Here is a 23,838-nt window from a genome sequence, read left to right on the forward strand (position 1 = left end):
GAGTTCAAGGACATCCTCAGCTGCATAGTAAGAGTGGGCTATTTGAGACTCTGTCTCCAATACTGTAAATCTAAACCTGAAGCATTGCTACAGTAAGGGAGAAACACCTTGTTTGGACTCTCCACCCCCTTCTTCAAGGGGATTTTAATTTCCTGGTAAATCAAGGTTCACTGTTGCATTATTCCCATGGTGTGGGGTTAGCATCTAGTGAAGATGAAACATGATTTGTTTTTAGGAAACACAAGACGAGGCTGTAGCTCAGAGTTAAAGCAAGCACTTAATATATGTGAGTTGCCATCAAATCCCCAGCACCAAGGGAGGAGGGAGGGAGGGAACAGAAAATAAATACAAGATATTTGACCCACAACTTCTAGTCGAAGTCATAAATGACCAAGAAATTAAGTGACCAAACGGTTGACACAAATGTTAAGTGTTACATTTGTTTCACTTTTTTCTTTAATTTTGACAGAGAGCTGAAAGAATGGAAAAGACTGTCCTTGCCAACCAAACTTCAGTGATGTTTTTTCGGCTTAGAGGTTTATCTGTAAATCCAAAGGTACAGATGGCTGTGTTTTTCATGTTCCTCATTTTCTACGTCCTCACACTGATTGGTAACATCCTCATTGTCATAACTATCATATTCGACCGCCGGCTCCATACACCCATGTATTTCTTCCTCAGCAATCTGTCCTTCATTGATGTCTGCCATTCCACAGTCACTGTCCCAAAGATGCTGAGAGACACCTTGTCAGAAGAAAAGTTCATCCCTTTTGATGCCTGTGTGGTCCAGATGTTCTTCCTGCATCTCTTTGCCTGCACGGAGATCTTCCTGCTTACAGTCATGGCCTATGATCGGTATGTGGCCATTTGTAAACCCCTGCAGTATATGACCATAATGAACTGGAAGGTGTGTATGCTACTGGCAGGGGCCCTGTGGACAGGGGGAACCATCCACTCCATCTCTCTCACCTCACTCACCATAAAGCTGCCCTACTGTGGTCCTGATGAGATTGACAACTTCTTCTGTGATGTACCTCAGGTGATTGAACTGGCTTGCACAGACACCCACATCATTGAGATTCTCATTGTCTCCAACAGTGGGCTGATCTCTGTCGTATGTTTTGTGGTTCTTGTAGTGTCCTACGCAGTCATTCTCATGAGTCTGAGGCAACAGATCTCTGAAGGCAAGAGAAAAGCCCTGTCCACCTGTGCAGCCCACCTCACCGTGGTCACACTGTTCCTGGGACACTGTATCTTCATCTACTCACGCCCATCAACCAGCCTTCCAGAGGACAAGATTGTGTCTGTGTTTTTCACTGCTGTTACCCCTCTGCTGAACCCTATAATCTACACCCTTAGGAATGAGGACATGAAGAATGCCTTAAACAAGTTAATCAGGAGGAAAGAAATAAAAGAAAAGTGAAAATATTGGTGATCCAAATCAAAGAAGCAACTGTATGTTGTATTTACCAGATGATATGACTTGTAATATTTTCTTCGGTCCTATATCTAACAATCACAATAAAGGCTGTGATTGGTAACATCCTCCACTTCTAGAAATTGTCATAGGCACTGGGAACCTACTTAACTCTCTCAACAGCAGTAGATTACATGCTCTTCTAACTACAAGGGAACAAAAGCTCACACTGAGCAGATAGCATGCTGAAAGTCACCCTGCTACAAAATCATAAAGTCAGGATTCAGAAGACCCCAAATGTAGCTCAGTACAGAATATGTATTTGGCATAGAGAAGGCCCTGTGTTTAATTCCCTACTTCAGAAAGAAGAGTCACAAGATTGAATTTCAAATCAAATCTATCAACCCACTATTGCTAGAAGAACTGGGAGAAAATACCAACTTGAATTCATTATCTCATTCTGCTACTCCAGCTTTTCAATTAACCAGAAATGTAAACAACACTTCAGATTTCCGTACTGCCCCCATCTGCATTATTCATTCTGGTGTTTGCCTAGAGGACTTACCAAATTCTGGTAAATGAAACAAAGGACATTTGAACATCACTGGTGACAAAGAGAGACTTTGAACCATTGAGGTGACTAATGCTCTTGAAAGTTCATCCAAATCTGCCATCCAAGTAATGAAATGGGAATATTTTATTGTTTCTTATTTTACAAGTACTTCCTGAGCATCAAATTTGTGCTAGATACTAGATTTATAGTTACAAGTACAACTAATACATGGACACTCCTACTTGGAGTATACAGTCTAGTACAAAGAAAAAGCAAAAATCTGAACAACTAAATGTAGTTTTAGATTCAGCAAATGCTATCAACAAATGGAGCACCATAAACATGCAGTGGAGGTAGGTCCTACACTGAGAAGTCCAGAGAAACCTCCTGGAGGAAGTCACATTTTAGCTGAGGTGTGAAACATGAAAAGGAACCAACCATGAAATAAAGAAAAGTAGCAAACACTTCAGTCAGAGGAAACAGAAGGTACAAAGATCTCTGATGGGAAAGACAGCTTCTTCCAACAGGTGACAACCACTGTGGTTACAAATTAGAGACTTATTTCTACATAATAGATACCAATGTGTCTGAATATGAGTGCATGTGAATGCAAACAATGTAAGGTATAATTAGATTACTCTTTTCTGAATTCTTAAACATGAGTTTAGAAGTGATATCTAGACTTTTTCCATCATCCTATTTCACATAAGGTTGAGTTCTATAAGAGGATTAAGGGATGGACAATATTTTGTACATTTTCATCAATTCAAGCAAAATGGTTTTCATATTTTATTACTTTTATGAAAAGCCCCTGGTTGACTTAAACAGACTGTATCTTTGCCCGCTCCATTCATTTTTTTGCTTTTTTGTGGCTTTTGGTCAGCCATTCACTCTGCACCATGTGTATCTGTGATGATCTATGCATCACATACCTCATGCACCACATTGCCTAGTGTCTAATTCTCCAGAATACACTTGGGTATCATTCTACAAGTTAACAGAAGGTCAGTTAATATCATTGAATTCTAAATTCCTTTCAATTAAGCAAAACCCTCCATAGGAGCCTCAAACTTCTGGTCTTGTATCTCTAACTGCATCATTAAGCCTATTCTGTAATAGAACAGCAAGTTCAAGAAGTCAGACTTTGAAATTGTGCAAATCTAAGTTCCCCTCTTAACTATTTTTATTGGTTGACTTTTTCTAAACAAACTTTAAAATGTTAATAGAAATGTTATCCAAAATGCTGTTTGTGTTTGTATGGTAAGTACTGGCACTAACATTTGTACTGGTACTGTAATCAACTACTACAACCTAGTGCTTTGAACACCGTAAACATTGGTATGCAGGTATCTGTGAAATGTTGACTTGGAGTGCTTTGTGTAAACACACCGTGTGTGTGTGTGTGTGTGTGTGTGTGTGTGTGTGTGTGTGTGTGTGTGTATCCTATTTTTTTAATTTTATAATTTAATTTAATTTTACATATCAGCCACCGATTCCCTTGTTCTCCCCCCTCCCGCCACCCCTCCCTTCCCCCCAGCCCACCCCACATTCTCATCTCCTCCAGGGCAAAGACTCCCCTGGGGACTGAGTTCAACCTGGTAGATTCAGTCCAGGCAGGTCAAGTCCCCTCCTCCCAGGCTGAGCCAAGTGTCTCTGTATAAGCCCCAGGTTCCAAACAGCCAGCTCATGCACTGAGGACAGGTCCCAGTCCCAGTGCCTGGATGCCTCCCAAACAGATTAAGCTAATCAACTGTCTCACTTATCCAGAGGGCCTGATCCAGTTGGGGGCTCCTCAGCTATTGGTTCATAGTTCATGTCATAGTCGTTTGGCTATTTGTCCCTACGCTTTTTCTAATCTTGGTCTCAACAATTCTCACTTATACAAACCCTCCTCTTTCTCGCCAATTGGACTCCTGGAGCTCCACCCAGGGCCTGGTCATGGATCTCTGCATCCAGTTCCCTCAGTCATTGGATGAGGTTTCTAGCACGACAATTAGGGTGTTTAGCCATCCTATTACCAGAGTAGATCAGTTTGGGCTTTCTCTCGACCATTGCCAGTAGTCTATTGTGGGGGCATCTTTGTGGATTTCTGTGGGCCTCTCTAGCACTTTGCTTCTTCCTATTCTCATGTGGTCTTCGTTTATCATGATCTCTTATTCCTTGTTCTCCCTCTCTGTTCTTGATCCAGCTGGGATCTCCTGCTCCCCCAAGCTCTCTTTCCCTCGACCCTCGCCCTTCATTACCCCCACTCATGTCCAGGCTGTTCATGTAGATCTCTTCCATTTCTCCGTCATTGGGTGATCCCTGTGTCTTTCCTGAGGTCCTGTTTTCTAGGTAGCCTCCCTGGAGTTGTGAGTAGCAGTCTAGTCATCTTTGTTTTACATCTAGTATCCTCCTATGAGTGAGTACATACCATATTTGTCTTTCTGAGTCTGGGTTACCTCACTCAGGATGATTTTTTCTAGATCCATCCATTTGCCTGCAAATCTCATGATGCCATTGTTTTTCTCTGCTGAATAGTATTCCATTATATATATGTACCACATTTTATTTATCCTTTCTTCAGTTGAAGGGCATCTAGGTTGTTTACAGGTTCTGGCTATTACAAACAATGCTGCTATGAACATAGCTGAGCAAGTGCCCTTGTGATATGATTGAGCATTCCTTGGGTATATGCCCAAGAGTGGTATAGCTGGATCTTGGGGGAGATTGATTCCCAATTTTCTAAGAAAGCACCATATTGATTTCCAAAGTGGTCGTACAAGCTTGCATTCCCACCAGCAGTGGAGGAGAGTTCCCCTAGCTCCACATCCTCTCCAGCATAAGGTGTCTTCAGTGTTTTTGATCTTAGCCATTCTGACAGGTGTAAGGTGGTATCTCAGAGTTGTTTTGATTTGCATTTCCCTGATGATTAGGGATGTTGAGCAATTCCTTAAATGTCTTTCGGCCATTTGAGTTTCCTCTGTTGAGAATTCTCTGTTTAGTTCAATAGCCCATTTCTTAATTGGACTGTTGGGCATTTTGATGTCTAATTTCTTGAGTTCTTTATATATTCTGGATATCAGTCCTCTGTCAGATGTGGGGTTGGTGAAGACCTTTTCCCATTCTGTAGGCTGTCTCTTTGCCTTGTTGACTGTATCCTTTGCTCTACAAAAGCTTCTCAGTTTCAAGAGGTCCCATTGATTGATTGTATCTCTCAGTGTCTGTGCTACTGGTGTTATATTTAGGAAGTGATCTCCTATGCCAATGCATTCAAGATTACTTCCTTCTTTCTCCTCTATCAGGTTCAGAGTAGCTGGATTTATGTTGAGGTCCTTGATCCACTTGGAGTTAAGTTTTGTGCACGGTGATAGATATGAATCTATTTGCAGCCTTCTACACGTTGATATCCAGTTGTGCCAGCACCATTTGTTGAAGATGCTTTCTTTTTTCCATTGTTCAGTTTTGGCTTCTTTGTCAAAAATTATATGTTCATAGGTGTGCGGATTAATGTCAGGGTTTTCAATTCGATTCCATGGGTCCACATGTCGGTTTTTATGCCAGTACCAAGCTGTTTTTACTACTGTAGCTCTATAGTAGAGCTTGAGGTCAGGGATCATGATGCCTCCAGAGGTTGTTTTATTGTACAGGATTCTTTTGGCTATGCTGGGTTTTTTGTTTTTCCATATGAAGTTGAGTATTATTCTTTCCAGGTCTGTGAAGAATTGTGTTGGTATTTTGATGGGTATTGCATTGAATCTGTAGATTGCTTTTGGTAAGATTGCCATTTTTACTATGTTAATCCTGCCTATCCATGAGCATGGGAGATCTTTCCATTTTCTGACATCTTCAATTTATTTTTTCAGGGACTTAAAGTTCTTGTCATATAGGTCCTTCACTTGTGTGTATCCAATTTTACTTCCAGAATTGCCCTCTCTTTTTCCCCCTTCTCCTTTCTGATAATTATATACATATACATATACATATATATATATATATATATATATATGAGCTGAGAAGCTACATTTGAGAGAAATTGTGAGATATTTGTCCCTCTTCCCCTTCATTACCTCACTTGTTCCCATCACTCCATTCTTTTAGATGCTTCCTACAATGCAGTCCTCATCCTGCTGTCATGTCTTATTTGTATTGATTTTTTTTTTTTTTACCTACAGGAGTCCATGTATAAGTAAAAATATGTGACTGATATTTCAAGTCTGTCTTGTTTTTCTGTTGTTGTTGTTGTTTTGTTGGTTGGTTGGTTTTTTTTGTTTTGTTTTGAGGCACGGCTTCATGAAACCCACGCTGACTTTAAATGCACAATATAGCCACGGCTGGCCTTGAACTCCTGATCTTCCTGCCTTCTCATGCCAAATGTTGAAGTTACAGGCATGCACTACCATGCCCAATTCAGGCTTGTGTCAATTAATGTAGTCATCTCCAGCTCCATCCATGTTCCTGCAACTGACATAATTTCATTCTTCTTTACAGCTAAATAAAATCCACCATGCATATTTTTTAAGGAACAAGATATTTGGAGATAAATTTAATGAATTATATTTTATCATAAATTTAAATGATAATATTAATAAAGAAAATATATGTAGATTTTTCCTTCTCTTTTTTTTCTTTTTTCTATTAAATTTTTATTTTATTTTATTTTGGGGATAGGTTGCAAGGGCAAAGTGGATACAAAGGAATGGGGAAATGAATGGGATGGAGATGCATGATGTGAAACCACAAAGAATAAATAAAATAATATATATAAAAGAAAATATAAGTAAATAATAGGCTCATTCATGTTAATGGATTGAGATTGAATAGTGTTCAGTTTAGCTCTCAAGTCGCCTATGGAGATGATGTGACCCCAGTCTAGATTCCAGCATTCTCCTCTGTAGACACTTTTCCTAAGAGGCACATGAAAATGCGTAATGATTTTGAGAAAGAACAATAAGGAAAGACTCACATAACATCTCTTCAAGCCCACTATAAAACTAAAATGGCCAAGTCAGTGTGCTCATATGTAAGTATAGACACGTAAGTTGATGAGGCAGAGTAAAGAATTACAAATCCACACTTAAAAGAGCAAGTCATTTTCAGTAGAAGTCATTTAATAATGAAACAGTCATCTCAAATTGTGCCAATTCAAGTCAATGGATGAATAAAATAATCTCAAACATACTTATTTCATACAAAAACTAAACCCCAAAGAGATCATACACCTAGAATTTAAAGATAAAACTGTAAAATGTGTAAAGTAAAACAGTCAAAAATCTTTGAGACTTTGAGGTAGACAGATTCCAGTGTGAAAGGGTCAACCACAAAAATAAAAAAGTTAGAATCAATTTTATCAAAATGTTTAGCTTTTGATTGGAGTATTTTATTAAGAAAATAAATGTTCCGGGCTGGAGAGACGGCTCAGTGCTTAAGAGCCACTTGTTACTTCCACATTAAGGATGCAGCCACGACTGTTGCTGTCATCACAATGATTTCATGAGCAAATTTGTCTCTGCCTGAGATGCTTCATGGCATTCTTCACCTCCTCATTCCTCAAGGTGTAAATGAGAGGATTCAACAAAGGGGTGACCACTGTGTAGAAGACAGATACCACCTTGTCAATGGAGAAGCTGGTGTCTGGCCGAGTGTAGATGAAGATACATGGCCCAAAGAACAGGGCAACCACCATGAAGTGGGAGGAGCAGGTGGACAGGGCTTTCCGACGACCTTCTGCTGACTGTTTTCGAAGAGAAAACAGGATTACTGTGTAGGAAGTGACCAAGGCTAGGAAACAGGTGAGGGAGATGGTTCCACTATTGGACACAATCAGAATCCCTGTGAGGTATGTATCTGTGCAGGCCAGCTTGATGACAGGAGGGACATCACAGAAGTAGCTGTCGATAATGTTCGGGCCACAGTAGGGTAGACGAATAGTCAAGAAGGTCTGCACAAGTGAATGAATGGTGCCCCCCACCCACAGTGCAAAGACAAGCTGTACACAGACCTTCATGTTCATCACAGTGGGGTAGTGCAAAGGAATGCAGATAGCCACATAACGGTCATACGCCATAATTGTCAGCAGAAATATCTCGGCACAAGCAAAAAGATGTAGGAAGAAGAGCTGTGCGATGCAGTTGTCAAAGGAAATGGTCTTCCTCTCCAAAAGCAAACCCTCCAGCATCTTGGGCACGGTGACAGATGAGTGGCAGATATCAATGAAGGACAGATTGCTCAGGAAGAAGTACATGGGAGTGTGTAGACGTGGACTAAAGACTATGGTAACAACAATGATAATGTTCCCCAAAAGAGTTAGCACGTAAGTGATGGTAAATGGTATGAAAAGCAGAATCTCCAACACCCAGTTGTCAGTGAGGCCCAGGAAGACAAACTCAGTCACTCTTGTTTGGTTTAGAGCTCCCATCTAATGAGTGTTCCAGAGGATCTGGAGGGGAGAGGTAAATTTTAAATTATCCTGAGTAATCAGGGATAAAGTGATTGAAATGACTGTTTTTCTATGAGACTTAGCATGAATATGTAAGTTATCCAAAATCCTTATCCTTTATTTACCTGGCTATTTTCATTTCAGAATAACCCACCAATAGTATCAGATTAGAATTCTAAAATTGTAAAACTCCAACTAAAACCACTCATTATTTGACTTTTGCTATTAAGATAAGTGACCTTCAAAACCTTTAACAGTCTTTTGTTTTGTCCAGTCTAGGGTCCTTTTACAACCATTAAAATACTATTCATCTTTTACTTGATTTTTTATTATCCCAAAGCACTAACTTTAGGAAAAACTCTCCTGATTCCATAAAAGCCTGCTTCTCTTTGATAATTATTTTATGGTACTTAACTATAATAGAAAGTAAGAGATTTAGTTTTTATTCTCATTAACTAAACTTTTCTCTAAAAGTACAGAAGTAACAGAAAGATTATAAGAGCCAGAGGACCAGGAAAACCTGCTGTGAGAATGTGTCCCCTAGAAATGATGGGGAAGCCTCACCCATGATACTTCAATATGGCTACCTAAACAAGACCTGAACAAGCACAATACCAATAGACACACCAACATGGAAGAGGGGAATCTCATGGGGCCCAGCCCTAAACAGAGAAGTACAGGCAACTAAGGAATACTTAGAGTGGAAGAAATAGTCTTCCCCAGAGTTGAGCCTTCTATTTGGTTATCCAGTACCAAGTGTTCAGCTCTGAAATGATATAAACACAAGTAACACTAAATGTTCAATGGATTGAGCAAGTTGTATTTATATAATTATGCATGTATATATTTGTGTATAAATATTGTATATATATATTGTATATATATGATAATAATTAAAGAAAAAGAGGCTATGAAATTAAGAGGAAGCAAGAGAAGGTATATGAGAGGGATTCGAGAAAAGGAAGGGGGAAAATAACATAATTAGATTTTAATTGTACAAAATTTTTAGTTTTTCAAAAAGTAATAACCACATGATCTACCTCTTGCAGTACTTTGAAGGTGCCTTGTACATTGTAAGTTTCCAAAACCATTTTATTTGTACTAAACTAATTTCTTGTGAATTCAAGGCATTGTGAATCCAATCATCCCCTCACAATAGAACTAATAAGCCACAAATTATGATTCTTTAAATTCTATAATATGACTTTTCTGCCAGGAAATATTATGTACAAATACTATCACATTGCTCCTAATTGTTCATGCTGATTAGGGAGACCATAAACTATAAGACAATCAGCACAAATCACCAAAACAATGAAGCTTTGATCCAACTATTTCACTTATGGTAAGGTAATCTCTTACAGTATCCAAACCACAGAAAAAGCTAAAGGTGGAAGAATATTAAACCTAGTACTATTTGAAGCAATCTAATAACAGTCATGAGGTTGAGTGGGGGAAGTCTGAATGAACGCAGTGAAATTTGACCAGACATGTATCCAGCCATTCGAAATGATGGCGACAAGATTACCAACATGACAGCTATTGAAACAGTACGTAAGAGTGACATTTGATAGTGTATTCTCAACATCTTGCTAGATGGTGGTGCTATATTAGTTATCAAAAGACAAAGAGAAGTCGGGAAAAGGTGACAAAACAAATATGACAGAAAAGGAGAATACTCTTATTCAAAAACCCTTAAAATTTGATAGTAAAAGACAAATGATCAAACTGAAAATGAGCAAAGAATATAAACACAAAGATTACAGAAAAGGAATCACAAATGAGAATTATGTCTAAGTGAAAGTTGTTCAACTTCAGTGGAAGTTAGAGATTAAAACCAAATACATTTGGTTTTGTCACATTGACCAAAGCATAAAAAAAAAAAACTGATCATTCTTTACATAGCGTTACTGAAAGTCAGTATTCTTAAAACTTTTTGTGGGCTAAGTTGGCAGTACCAATGAGAATTTTAATGTCTATACTTCTAGACCAAGGAATCCCATTTTCAAGACTGTATTTCTTTGTTTTTTAAGACTGTATTTCATAGAACTAAGAGAACCGGTAACTAGTAACTAAAGATACATGCTTATTGAAATACTTTTTTGTAGGAGCCAGAGGGGTCAAGGACATCACAAGAAAATGCACAGAATCAACTAACCTGGATTCATAGGAACTCCCAGAGACTGAACTGACAACCAGGGAGCCTGCAAGGGATTGACCTAGGCACTCTGTATATATGTGATACTTGTGTAGCTTGGTCCTCTTGTGGGACTCCTAACAGTAGGATCAGGGGCTGTCTCTGACTCTTTTACTGGCTTTTGGAACCCTGCTCCTCATACTGGATCACCTTGCATGAAAAGAATCTATTATGAACATATTGTGAGTGTTGAAAAGGGAAGGAGAGAAGAAGAAAGGAACACAGGAAGGAATCAAAAGGCATTTGTATATGCATATATGTACATGTATATATATTTTAATATACAAATATATGTAAATATTCATTATTTCTATTTGTATATATTTTTAAAATAGATGTTGAAAAATACACATCAATTTTAATATTGTTTGCGTCCATGAGCATGGAATTGAAAGGAATAGGAAGATTTTAGTAATTTTTATATTATATTTTATAATTATCTATATACTAGGCACGCATTAAAAAGAGAATATTAAAAAAATGTATGTAGAGAAGATATCAAAAAAATGGTGACCTCATAGAGCTACAAGTCATTTCTTACTTGTCTGTGTCTAAGGGATTATGATATGGTTGTATTGTTGTTTGTCTTGCTTTGTGAAACAGTTTCACTATACTACTCAGGCTGGCCTAGAACTCCCTTTGTAGTCCAGGATGACCTTGAATCTTGTGCCTTCCCACAGTCCCATAAGTGCTGAAGTTACAGGCATGCACAAACATATCTCGCTACAATTGTATCTTTTATAAAGAAAGATGCCTGCACTGAACATCATCTCTGTCTTCATTAAAACATGAAGCCACACAGTCATTTTGCTTTGGTTTTTTAATGATACTGGCAACTGAACCCATTTAATGTATGGGTCTAGGCAGGTACTCTACAACTGAATTATATTCTAAATCTATGAGGACTCTCAAATACAGAAAAAATTAGACTTAGTACATTGCAAAATAAGGATGTTAAATAAAAAATATTAAATTCAAATTATTGAGTAAAAAAATGTTAATTAAGATATGCCTCTTTGTGGGGCAAGGGGAGAGATGCCCCCCCACCGTTACCCCTCGCCACTCCCTCTCACCAGCTGCAGCACTCAGGAAAGCAGGCCCTGCTCCTCATCTGGGCAGCACAGTAGAGCTGACCCATTGGCGGAGGCAAAGGTGAGCTGGCCCTGAGGGTGTGAGAGTGGGGTAGCTGGCCACATCAGCTTGTCTGCCATGTGATGGTGAGGGCAAGGGAAAGATGCCCTCCCCTGCCTTGCCTAAGCTTACCACCTGTAGTGGGCGAGGGAGCTGACTTCCCCCTTACCAACTGCAGCACTTGGCAAAGTGGGTCTTGCACCTCGCCTGGGCAGCACAGTGGAGCTGGCCCTGAAGATATAGTGTGGGATAGCCAACTCTAAGGGTGTGAAAGCTGGAGAACTGGCCCCGCCCCTTGCTCATTGCTGCATAGGGTGAACTAGCCAGGGTGGTGCTGGAGAGCGCAGCCTGGTAGTGAGGGCAGGGGAGAGCTGGCAACTGACCAACCCTGCAACTACCCAGGCCCAGAACCAGGGTTATGAGTTGGCCCGCCCCAACATCCAACCCATCTATGATCTGCTGGAGCAAGTGAGGGGGCTGGTCCTGCAGATCCAAATGCTGCAGGATCTCCATGGCACAGGGCAACAACATGATATTCAAGAGGAGCCCCAGTGAGGGCCCAGCATAGCATGGCAGAAACCAGGGGCCTCAAACCAAACCAATAACTCTTTATAATGAACACTTGCAAATAAAGATATGTGAATAAAAGGGTTTACTGTGTGACTCACTCTGTCACACTACAGCTTCCATGGAAAGAATGATTTTTCCTATATTTTTTCTTTTTTTTCCTCTTAAATTTTATTTTATTTTATTTGGGGAAGGAGGTCGCAAGGGCAGAGGGCAGACACAAAAGGATGGGGAAATGAATAGGATCGAGATGCATGATGTGAAAGATTCAAAGAATAAATAAAAAGAAAGTTTTCAAAAATGCCTCTTGGGGGCTGCAGAGCAGCCCTGTGGTCAAGCATTCACCTAACATACACAAGGCCCTATGTTTGATACTCAACAGAAGAAATGGAGGGAGGAAGAGGGAAAGTGGAAGGAAAGAATTCCTCTTTTATTGACTTAGTAATAGGCCTTTTAAAATAAAGAAAACTATTATCCGGGTATTGTGTTGTTATCTGGGTGTTATAGCACACACCTATAATCTCAGCGCTTTGGAGGCTAAGGAGGAGGGATCAAACTTTCCAAAGCCTGTGCATGCTGAAACACAGTGCCATGCTGCTTAAAGCACACTAAATGAAAAGAAAGCAAGGAACCAAGCAATGTTTAAGGAACAATAGGCTCTAACCATGCACCCCTTGAGGAAAGGGAAATATTTCTTTTTGTATCCCTGTAACAAAGTACTTGTCACACACACACACACACACACACACACACACACACACACACACACACACAAAAAAAAAAAAAAAAAAAAAAAAAAAAAAAAAAAAAACACCTCACTAAATACTTTTTAGCTGGAAAAAAATTTAAATAATATTACAAATAAAAAAACAGTGAAAAGAACAAACTTTGGAGAGACAAGCTGACAAGCAGTAGATGTGTATTCTATCATGGAGCAGGAGAGCCAAAGGGCCAGAACCCCCACTGGGCACGAGGAATGTGCCACGGTGTGCATAGTGAGGCAGGGAAAGCCAGCGGCCAGCTCACCTGTTTAGCTCCTCCTAGAGTTTTAGAATTCCCACAGCAGCTCCCCATCACAGGCCACAGTGACTTTCCCTTTTGTTGATTACTCCTCTGTAGAGGTTATTGCACGGCCAGAGACTAAGCCCTTTGTTTTCAGACTCCTCAGCTTAAGCCTCCTGGTGTCTGTCATTGTATCGGAAATCCCCAAACTGTATTTCCTGTCCTCTGCTGTATGTTTCTACATGACCTCTATTTGAACACTGCAGGGCCAAACCTCGGTGAAGACACACTTAGAAGGGACTCCTTTGGTAAAGGGAAGCCTCGGGGTCCATCACAGTAGCCTACCATTTTTAGCTTCAGGTGTATCTAAAAAATGCTGGGCCGCCAAGACCTTGCTTGAATGAATCCAGTATGAGAAAATGTTCTACACTAGTAGAATGTCGGGGGGATAAAAAGAGGCACAGAGGTACTCCCAAAGACACTTTAAACTTTTGACAGCTTCACAGCCCTAGTGAGATGGAGTGCAATAGACTTCAGGAGCGTTTTAGGCCTGGTGTCATCATGTCAAGATTAGAACTCCAGCCCATCACCCGCTAGAGGTCTCCCCTGTTTGGCGGATTGCTGCAGACAACTGAGTTAAATTAATTCTTGGATCTTTTGCCAGATAGTACTTCATTTCTTTTTACTTTCTTTTTCTCTTTTTTTTTTCTTTTTTGTCTTTAAAATAGTCTACATCATGTTTTATTTTTAAGACTCGACTCTTTACTGTATAAATGAGATCATCAGCCTGGTGGCCAACCAACACAGAAAACAAGGATTCTGAGAAGGAAAATTGCACTCAGAGAAACGCAGGAATGCCTTCTGCTCTGCATGCAGAGAAATGCCCCAACTTCACATCCCACACGCATGGGTGCAGTCATGATGAGCCCCAGAGAACAACCCTAATAGGGAAGCCCAGGCAGCTTAGGTAAGCCACCGTGCCTCAGCTAGTCCTCCGTATCTTCTCGGGAGCATCCCAAAGCTGATCTTTGAGCTGGCTTTCCAGAGCACAGAGGAGCGTTTTCCTCTGGTGATGAGACAAACAAGCAAGGAATAGGTGGGCACATGGTAGCAAGGAGGTTTCTTCTCTGGTGGATTTTGTCAAGCTCAGCAGTCATTCTATGAACTCTTCTAGGAATTGTGCTAGAGAGTCAAACATGAAGACCCAGAGGGAAGGGAGAGTGTTGGTCCCTCCTGACTCCAACCCCCCCACCCCACAGTCCATTGATTCTTTCAGTAATCAGAAGAAGAAAGAAGACTAGAAAAGGTAACAAACCATAGCCTCAAATATCTACGGAGTCTAGGAGTGTGTGTGTGTGTGTGTGTGTGTGTGTGTATGCATGCACATGTGCATGCATTGTGTACTACTGGGATGCATGGGATGCATGTATTCCGGCACATTTGTAGAGTAGCACCTTTATAGAAAGCAGCACATCAAAAAGAAAAATATGGCCAATTCTGAATACAAAAGAGGGATTAAAATCAATCTAAGTTAAAAGTATTGCTGTGAAGTTTCTGAGCCACCACATAGATACAATTTATCCGATAAATACCTGGAAAAGAATCTTGTTCAGTGCCGTGTCACAGTGTAGCCAGGTGCAGACCCAACAAAGGATGGGAAGGAGTGTCAATAAAGGGTGCTGTCACTACCGATGTTCTCAGTGTCCAGAAATGATCTGGCTAATTCATAGAATGGTATTATGTTCTTTCATTCACTCTTCTTGTAATTCCTTCAAGAGATAAAACACAAACAGTGAAATAGTTTAAATAAGTAACTCACTCTGATTTAGGTAACTAGTCTTCTGTGTGAATAATTATATCATTGTAATATTGGTCCTTTGGGCTATTTTTAAAGATTTTCCTTTCTCTGAAAATTCTGATTTATCCTTTCAAATGCTTTCTCCTTCTTTCTGACCAGGAAAAGAAGAATTAAGCCTAACTTTTCCAGTGTCACTTCAAGCAGTCACTAAGCGTGACGTCCACTAGAGCGTACATTAATACCTCCCCAGATTTGTCCCTCAAAGGTGAGACATTCATCCTGCATGTTTTGCATACAAGAAAAATACTTATTCTAGGTAATATAAATGTATGGTTACTTGAGGAGATATGACCTGATACTAACATTAAGTATAAATTTTGTTCTAGGAAAATGTAAGTTGTTAAGGAATCTATGTCAAATCAATTCTAGTTAATCTCAGGTTCTTTTGTTGTCCACATGACTTCATTAACGTCCAGTGAAGACCTTTTTGTGAATCGATACATTTAAAGAACACACTTGGTCAAGTCACTTCACTTTATTCTCATTAAGAAAGTAGGAAAAATTAACACTTTAATTACTATGACAGTTAGCATTATGTGTCAGTTCGACTATGCCATGGAACCCAGATGTCTGGTCAGTGACCTAGCTATCGCTGTGATGGTAATTTTATGCATGATTAAAACTTAAATCAGTAAACTTTGGAAAAAGCAGATCATCCTTAATAATGTGGACAGGCCTTAGCCACTCACTAGAAAGCCTTACAAGAGTGAGTTTCCCAGTAGAGGGAAATATTCCACCTCCAGTCTACTCTCTCTCTCTCTCTCTCTCTCTCTCTCTCTCTCTCTCTCTCTCTCTCTCTCTCTGTGTGTGTGTGTGTGTGTGTGTGTGTGTGTGTGTAAGTGTCTGTGTGTTTGTCTGTTTGTCTGTCTGTCTGTCTGTCTGTCTGTGTCTCTCTGGAGAACTTTCTTGCAATGCTTGCAATGGCCTTAAAGATGGCAATGTAATGGGGGATAGGAAGACCACTACTCTGTTCATCCTCAAGAGAGAACAGTCCTTAAAAGATGACTTTATCTCCTTCCAGGCCTGATCAACATCCATTTTAAATAAATAACAATAAACTCTTTATAAAGACAAGGTAGGAAAAAGATGGAAAGACGTGTAATCAATCCAGTTGCTCTGTTAAACTCTCTGTAAGGCACAAAGCAATAAGTAATTAATACATCTTTACATATAAGATCTACCCATCTTACCTGTTTAAAATGAATTCAACCAAAGTGATAACAGAAACCATCTATTCCATTATTCCATTAATGATTCAGTTCTCCTACACTTTAGACACCTAGGACACAAAATCACAGACCACAACCCTACACTGGGCATATCTCAGGTTTGCAAACTCTGGGGTTTTTATCTATCAAATACAAGATCTTGAAATGATCATTGAATGGTTCTAATTGAACTTGCCATCATTGAATGCCCAGGGGCATTATTAAAAGTTTCATGGCTCAATAAATTTCCTGTTATTAGTCTCATTCATTTAGCAATTTAATAAATGGACAATAAACACACTAGCCTCTAAAGAAGGAAGAGTTCCAAAGCTTTTGCAGTTTCCATGACATCAGCTTGTGTGGACATGGAAGCATTGCACTGCACACCAGGGATGTTAAGGCCATGCACAAGCAAAACAGCACCCATGAAATAGAAGACATTTCATAGAATTCCACGTATATGAAATAGCCAGAATGGGCAAATTTGTAAATGTTGAAAGTAGGTGAATGGTTTCCAGGGACTGAAAGGATAGAGAAATGAAGTAGACTGCTAGACAGCATGTGTTCCTTTTAGAGATGTTGAAAATGCTTGAAATTTAGGTTTGATTTTATGATTCCACTAGTATAGTCAAAAAAAAAAAAAAACACTCCACTGTGAGTTATAACAATAAGGTTAGTAAATTGTGATTGATATGAATCATCCAATTAAAAGCTTGCTTAGGTGTTTTTTTTCTCTAATCTACTTCTAATTGTTTTCATTAATTCTTTGAGAATTTCATACATTGGTCATCTTCACCCTGCATCCACATCTCCTCTCAATCCACCCTCCATTTGATACACACCCAACTTTGGGTTCTTTTTCTTTTTTTAGCTCATTGAGTACAATAATTGCTGTCTATATATTTCTGAGTATGTGGCCATCCAACAATGTGTGTTGAACCTCCCAGAGACCACACCTGTAAAGTAAACTAACACTCCCTCTCCAATACCTAGCAACTACAAATTGCTCCTTATCTAGGAGTGTGATTTCCTGCCTGCCTCCCCTCTCCATGTTGGGATTTGGACCAGCTTGAGCTTATACAGGTTGATGCATACTGTCATAACCACTGTAAGTTCACATGTGAAGCTGCCCAACTGTGTCTGGAAAGCACTGATTCCTTGTAGTCATACACCTCTTTTGGCTCTTAAAACCTTTCTGCTTCTCTTCTGCAATGATCCCTGAACCTTAATAGGAAGATGTGCGATACAGACATCCCATTTAGGGCTGAACATCCTACAGTTACTTATTCTCTACAGTTTGACCAGTTGTGCATCTCTGCATTAATAGTCACCTACTGCAAAAAGAAGCTTCTGTGATGAAGGCCAAAAGGTGCATAAATCTATGGGTATAATGACAAGTTGTTAGGAACTGGTTTAGATAGATAGATAGATAGATAGATAGATAGATAGATAGATAGATAGATAGATAGATAGATATACCGTTAGCAGAGTAACATGACTGAAGTAGGTTCTTCCCTAGGGCCTATGATCTGTCTAACCATGAGTTCTTATCCCCAGTAACTGTCCCAGGTATAATTTCTATCTTTTGGAGTGGACCTTAAATCCAGTCAGAAAGTAGGTGGTTACTCCCATGATGTTTCTGTCACTATTGCACCAGTAGGCATATCTTGCCAGGCTGGTCATCATTGCAGCTCACCAGGTTCGTAGCTGCATAAGACTGATAAGTATCTTTCCCCTCTAGCAGTGTGCATAGCATCCTCCAACCCTATGAAAGCCTTCCAAGTCAGTGCCAACTGGATTCCTCCATGTCCTATGACTCAAGTATGTGGTGTTTACACCAATAGCGTTTTGCCATCAAGTTCTGGAGAGTAACCTAGAGCAACTCAGGATAACAAATAAGAAGCCCAGTGCCAGGAATTGGTTATATATAATGGAGTTGCTGGCCGGTGAAGTCACACAAAGCCACAAATATTTATAGACTAGGGTAAGATGAATTCTCAAAGTGGCTTTATTTTGCATTTCCCTAGTGGCTAATAATGTTAAACATATTTTAGAAATATTTCTCAGCTATTTGTGTTTTATCTTTCGAGAATTCTTTCTTTAGCTCTATGCTTTATTTTTTTGTTGTTGTTTTCTTGATATTTAGTTTTTTTAGCTTGTTATATATTCTAGATATTAGCCTTCAGCCAGATGTATAGCTGTAAACATTTTTGCTCTTTCTGTAGGCTGCCTCTTTCCTCTGAGGATGGTATCTTTTGTTGTAGAGAAGCTTTTAGTTTCATGGGGTCCCACTTACCAGTTGTTGGTATTAATGCCTGCACTACCAGGAGCCTGTTCAGGAAGTCCTTTCCTGTACCTTTAAGTTCAAGTTTATTCCATCCTTTTTCCTTTATCAGTTTCAGAGCTTCAGGTCTTGTGTTGAGGCTTTTGGCCCATTTGGAGTTGAGTTTTGTGCAGAGTGGGAAATAAGAATCTAGTTTCAATTTTCTACATGTAGCTATCCAGTTTGACCAGCACGTTTAAGATGCTGTCTTTTCTCCAAAGTGTGATTGACATCTTCATAAAAATAAAATTAGGAGGCTGTGTGTGAGTCTTCTGTTCTGTTTCACTGATTAATGTGTCTGTTTTTATACCTGTACTATGCTGTTTTTGATGTTACAGTTCTATAGTATCACTTGAAATCAGGTATGGTGATTCCTCCAGAAATCTTTTTATACTTCAGGGCTGTTTTCTTTTGTGTTTCCACATGAGATTTAAGGTTTTTTTTTCAATCCCTATAAAGAATTGTGTTGAAATTTTAATCAGATTTCATTGAATCTGTAGATAGCTTTTGGTAACATAGACATTTTCACAATATTAATCCTACCCATCCATGAGCATGGGAGATCCTTCCATCTTCTGATATCTTCTCCAATTTCTTTCTTCAGTTTCCTAAATTTCTCATTGTACAAGTGTAGATGTAACCAACCATCTTATTAAATAAGAAACACAGAGCCGATTCAGAGAAGAAAGCCAAGAGGTCAGAGCTAAGAGCCTCACCCTTCCTGATTCAGCGGTCCTCTTCAGCCAAGAGAGCTCTCCGAAAGGGAGCTACTTCCTGTGTGTATGTCTTTATATAGTCTAGCTGTTCTGCCTTCTCATTGGTTGTAAACCCAAACACGTGACTGCCTCGTCACTGCCTGTATGTACCGCCCTCCAGGTCCTTAAAGGCGTGCGCCACCGCCGCCACGCACTTGCTATGGCTCTAATAGCTCTGACCCCTGGACAACTTTATTTATTAACATACAATTAAAATCACATTTCAGTACAAGTAAAATACCACCACATACAAGTCTTTCATTTATTTCTTTAGATTTATTCCAAGATATTTTAATATTTTAGGCTATTTCAAATGGTATTGTTTCCCTAATTTCTTTCTCAATTTGTTTATTATTTTTAGATAGTAAACTTACTTGTGGGAGCCCGTTTTCGGGTTCCTTGTGGCTTTACCCAGCATGTCCGCATAGAGGATGATTAGGACCACGGGCCTGAGTGCAGGTGTCTGAGATGGTCTGCACTTGGCTGTGCTGGGGGAGGAGGTCTTTTGTTCCACCCCTTGGCATCTCTATAAATACCCTGGGGCAGAGACAGTTGGGGCCCGTTGGAAAAGGTTCCAGGCCCTCTCGAGGCTATCCTTTATTTTCTATCTGTTTATCTCCGCAATATTCTCCACAATAAATCCTTCTATCTAATATTTCCTGCTGCTCACACTCAAGAAAACTCTGGGGAACTGTGGGGTTGGTGGGTAAACGCCCCACACTTACTGATTTTTGTAAGTTAATTTTTGTATTTGTGTGGTAGTTTGAATGAAATGGCCCCCATAGGCTCATTGGGAGTGGAATTGTTAGGAGGTGTGACCTTGTTTGAGTAGGTGTGGCTGTATTGGAGGAAGTGTGTCACTAGGGTCAAGCTTTGAGGTTTCAGAAGCTCAAGCCGGGCCCAGTGTCACTCTTTCTTCCTGCTGCCTGCCCATCGAAATGTCGAACTCTCAGCTACCTCTACAGCACCATGTCTACCTGCATGCCACCATGCTTCCCACCATGACAATAATGGACTAAACCTCTGAACTGTAAGCCAGCCTCAACTAAATGTTTTTCCTTTATAAGAGTTTCTGTGGTCATGGTGTCTCTACACAGCAATAGAAGCCCTAACTAAGACAACCCTGCTACTTTGCTAGATGGTTTATCAACTGAAGGAGTTTTCTGGTGTAGACTGTAGGGTATTTTATGTACAGAATCATATCATCTGCAAATAAGGATACTTCAACTTCTTCCTTTCCTATTTATATCCCCTGTGTCTCCTCAGTTGTCTTATTGCTTTAACCAAGACTACTGTTAAGCAGGAGCAAGTACAGTGGACACTCTTGTCTTGTTCTTGATTTTTAGTAGAAATGCTTGAGCTTTTCTTCCACTTAGGATGATGTTAGCTATAGTCTTCCTATATATTGTGTTTATTGTGTTGATATATGTCCCTTGTGTTCCTAAACTCTCCAGGACTCTTCTCTTTAAGGGAAATTGAATTCTTGTCAAAAGCTTTTCCTGCATCTAGTGAGATGATCATGTGGTCTTTGAGCCTGTTTCTGTGGTGGATTATGTTTATTGAGTTACATATGTTGAGCCATCCCTGCATCTCTGGAAGGAAGGCTACTTGATCATGATGGATGATTGTTTTAATGTGTTCTTGAATTTATTTTGTTTTGTTTTGTTTTGTTTTTTGTTTTTCGAGACAGGGTTTCTCTGTGTAGCTTTGCGCCTTTCCTGGATCTCGCTCTGTAGCCCAGGCTGGCCTCGAACTCACAGAGATCCGCCTGCCTCTGCCTCCCGAGTGCTGGGATTAAAGGCGTGCGCCACCACCACCCGGCTGAATTTATTTTGTAAACATTGTATTGAAAATGTTTTTACCTACATTCATTAGAGATTTTGGCCTATAATTTTTATTTTTGTTGGGTTTTTGTCTTGTTTTAATATTGGAGTAATACTGACTTTGTAAAAGAATTTTGGAAATGTTCCTTCCTTTCTATTTTGCAGAACAGTTTGAGGAATATTGCTGTTAGTTTTTCTTTGAAAGTCTGATAGAATTTTGTACTGAACCCATCTATCCCTGGGATTACTTTTATGCTAGAGATTTTTAATTATTGCTTTTATCTCATTGGATATTATGGGTCTGAAAATTATTTACTTTGTCTTGATTTAACTTTGGTAGGTCATACATGTCTATCAATCTGTCTCTTTTAGATTTTCTAGTTTGGTAGAATATAGATTTTTAAATATATTCTTATAAATGTCTGAATGTTCCTGGTGTCTTTTGCAATGTCTCTCTTTGCATTTCTATTGATCTGCATCTTCTCTTTTTGTTTGTTTGTTTGTTTGTTTGTTTGTTTGTTTGTTTGTTTGTGGGTCGATTGGTTTGGGGATTGTTTTGTTTTGTTTTTTGGTTAATTTGACCACAGGCTGGTCAGCCTTGTTCATCCTTTCAAAGAAATAACTATTTTATTGATTATCCTCTGTATTTTTTCATTCATATTTCATTAATTTTGACCCTGATTTTGATTATCTGTTCCAGAATATTTTTTTTGCCGTCTTACAAAAATTATTAAAAGAAATTAAGTCTTGTGTCTTAGAGTACATGATAACCACTAAAATGATTAACATACTGAAAAGATTTATAAATATTAGTGTTAACACATATATCTATGATTCATTTCTGCAAGGTTATCAAAATATCATTTAACTGGGCTTGATCTGTAGTTAAAAATGACATGTGCCCCTAATAATGATGGGGAGCGTTATCGGGAAGACAGCTAGTTATTTGTGGTTTAAGTATTTCATATCTATCTTCAAGTATAAATTACCAGACTTTTTTCAGTTGTATATTCAGTAAAATATTGAACTTTGATTTCCCATTCACTTCCAATTTGAAGAGTTGTTTTTAGTTTTTATATACTGTCTTTTTTGTTGTTGTGTTTGGTTTGGTTTGGTTTGGTTTGGTTTTTGGGTTTTTTTGTGTTTGGAGACAAGGTTGCTCAGTATAGACCAGGCTGTCTTGGAACTTGCTCTGTAGACCAGGCTGGCCTCAAACGCAGAGTTCTGCCTGCCTCTGCCTCCCGAGTGCTGGAACTAAAGGTGTGTGCCACTGTCTTTTAAAATGAGTGTTGGCTGGAGAGCTAGCTCAGTGGTTAAGAGCACTTATTGGACTAGTTCCAATTTCTAGCACCCACGTGCTGGCTCACAATCATCTATCTGTATGCCTTCTTCTGATCTCTACAACACAAGGCATGCATATAGTTCACATCCATGCAGGCAGGCAGAAGATTCATACACATAAAATAAATAAATCTTTAACAATTTCTAAATAAATTTAAATGGGCCTTTACTCAGAGAAACTTATGAAACATTTAATTGCATATATATTAAATTGCTTCAATATTTGTTTGTAATCAGTTGTTTACAATTTTCTTCTGAAACTGTCTTCAATGACTTGTTCAGAACAACAAAACATGTCCACTAGAAGGAAAGAAACAATTGTCTTGCTTTTTAAATTCTACTTCTTTCTATAACCAACCTCTTTAAGTTTTTCCAAGTTTTTACAAATAAGTCTATATAAGACTAACTTTTTAACTTATAGGGAGAAATTAGTCCTCTGCCATTAGCAAATATTTGACATTTAGAGGACAGCACAACTCCTTTCATATTGGAGGGTGGAAGAGTGTGGGTAGTGATCGTAGATCAACCCAGGGCCTCACTTAGCTCTGTCTCCAACATGGAACATAAACCTTAAGTACTATTAGAACTTTTAAGATCTTTGATAAGTTTACCAGTAGTTACAGAGGCAAAATAAATACTCCAAAGTGCTTTCTGTGTATTCACATAAATACTTCTCCCTTTTGAGACATAAATACTTGTTTAAAATCCCTTTTCTTACTTAGAATAGTTAAAGAACATGCATATTATTCCTTTATTTTCTGATTACTTCATCACATGGGACATAGCCTCTGGAACTTTTGTATAAAATAAAAATAGGATTATATGGGAATCTGAATGCCTTTGTGCCAATTCTAGTATTTATAAAGAAAATCTAAATATTTTCAACTGAGACTACAAAGAGAGCATCTAATATACTTTGTAGTTGAATAACTAACTGATACTTGCTTTTTCTGTTTATCACCTTTTCCACATTGATGTGTACTTGAAGTAACTGATATCCTAAAGTGATATTTTTGGAATGTTGTCTAAGTTACTAATTTTCTTTCCTGTCAATTATTTTTACTACTTCTTTGTCTTCCATAAAAGGGATTAAATGTCCATTTTTCCATGGAGATAAATTTTTATCTTGGACTATCAAGGAACAAGTTACCCTCAAAGAGTCATGTTATTCTGAACTGATGCAACCGATTCCTTTTACTAACTACAAATTACAACAAATTCCCATCGCCCTTTTAAAGTCTAGAG

At 39.0% G+C, this 23,838-nt stretch overlaps 2 protein-coding genes across 2 annotated transcripts; one reads left to right on the forward strand and one right to left on the reverse strand.

Moving 5' to 3' along the window:
- Positions 1-481: 481 nt before the first annotated feature.
- On the forward strand, positions 482-1,423 carry LOC128107974 (olfactory receptor 4E1). Its single transcript, XM_052734299.1, has one exon. The coding sequence runs from the start codon at positions 482-484 to the stop codon at positions 1,421-1,423; it is 942 nt and encodes a 313-aa protein (XP_052590259.1).
- Positions 1,424-7,045: 5,622 nt separating this feature from the next.
- Positions 7,046-15,881, reverse strand: LOC128107975 (olfactory receptor 1509). The gene is made up of 2 exons (XM_052734300.1): positions 14,878-15,881; positions 7,046-8,388 (listed from the first exon to the last, which is right to left on the reverse strand). The coding sequence occupies exon 2, from the start codon at positions 8,365-8,367 to the stop codon at positions 7,441-7,443; it is 927 nt and encodes a 308-aa protein (XP_052590260.1). The 5' UTR covers positions 8,368-8,388; positions 14,878-15,881; the 3' UTR covers positions 7,046-7,440.
- Between the last annotated feature and the right edge of the window lie 7,957 nt (positions 15,882-23,838).

Source organism: Peromyscus californicus, unplaced genomic scaffold, assembly GCF_007827085.1.
Source record: "Peromyscus californicus insignis strain IS unplaced genomic scaffold, ASM782708v3 Scaffold_12__1_contigs__length_115047231, whole genome shotgun sequence".
Classification (NCBI taxonomy): domain Eukaryota; kingdom Metazoa; phylum Chordata; class Mammalia; order Rodentia; family Cricetidae; genus Peromyscus; species Peromyscus californicus.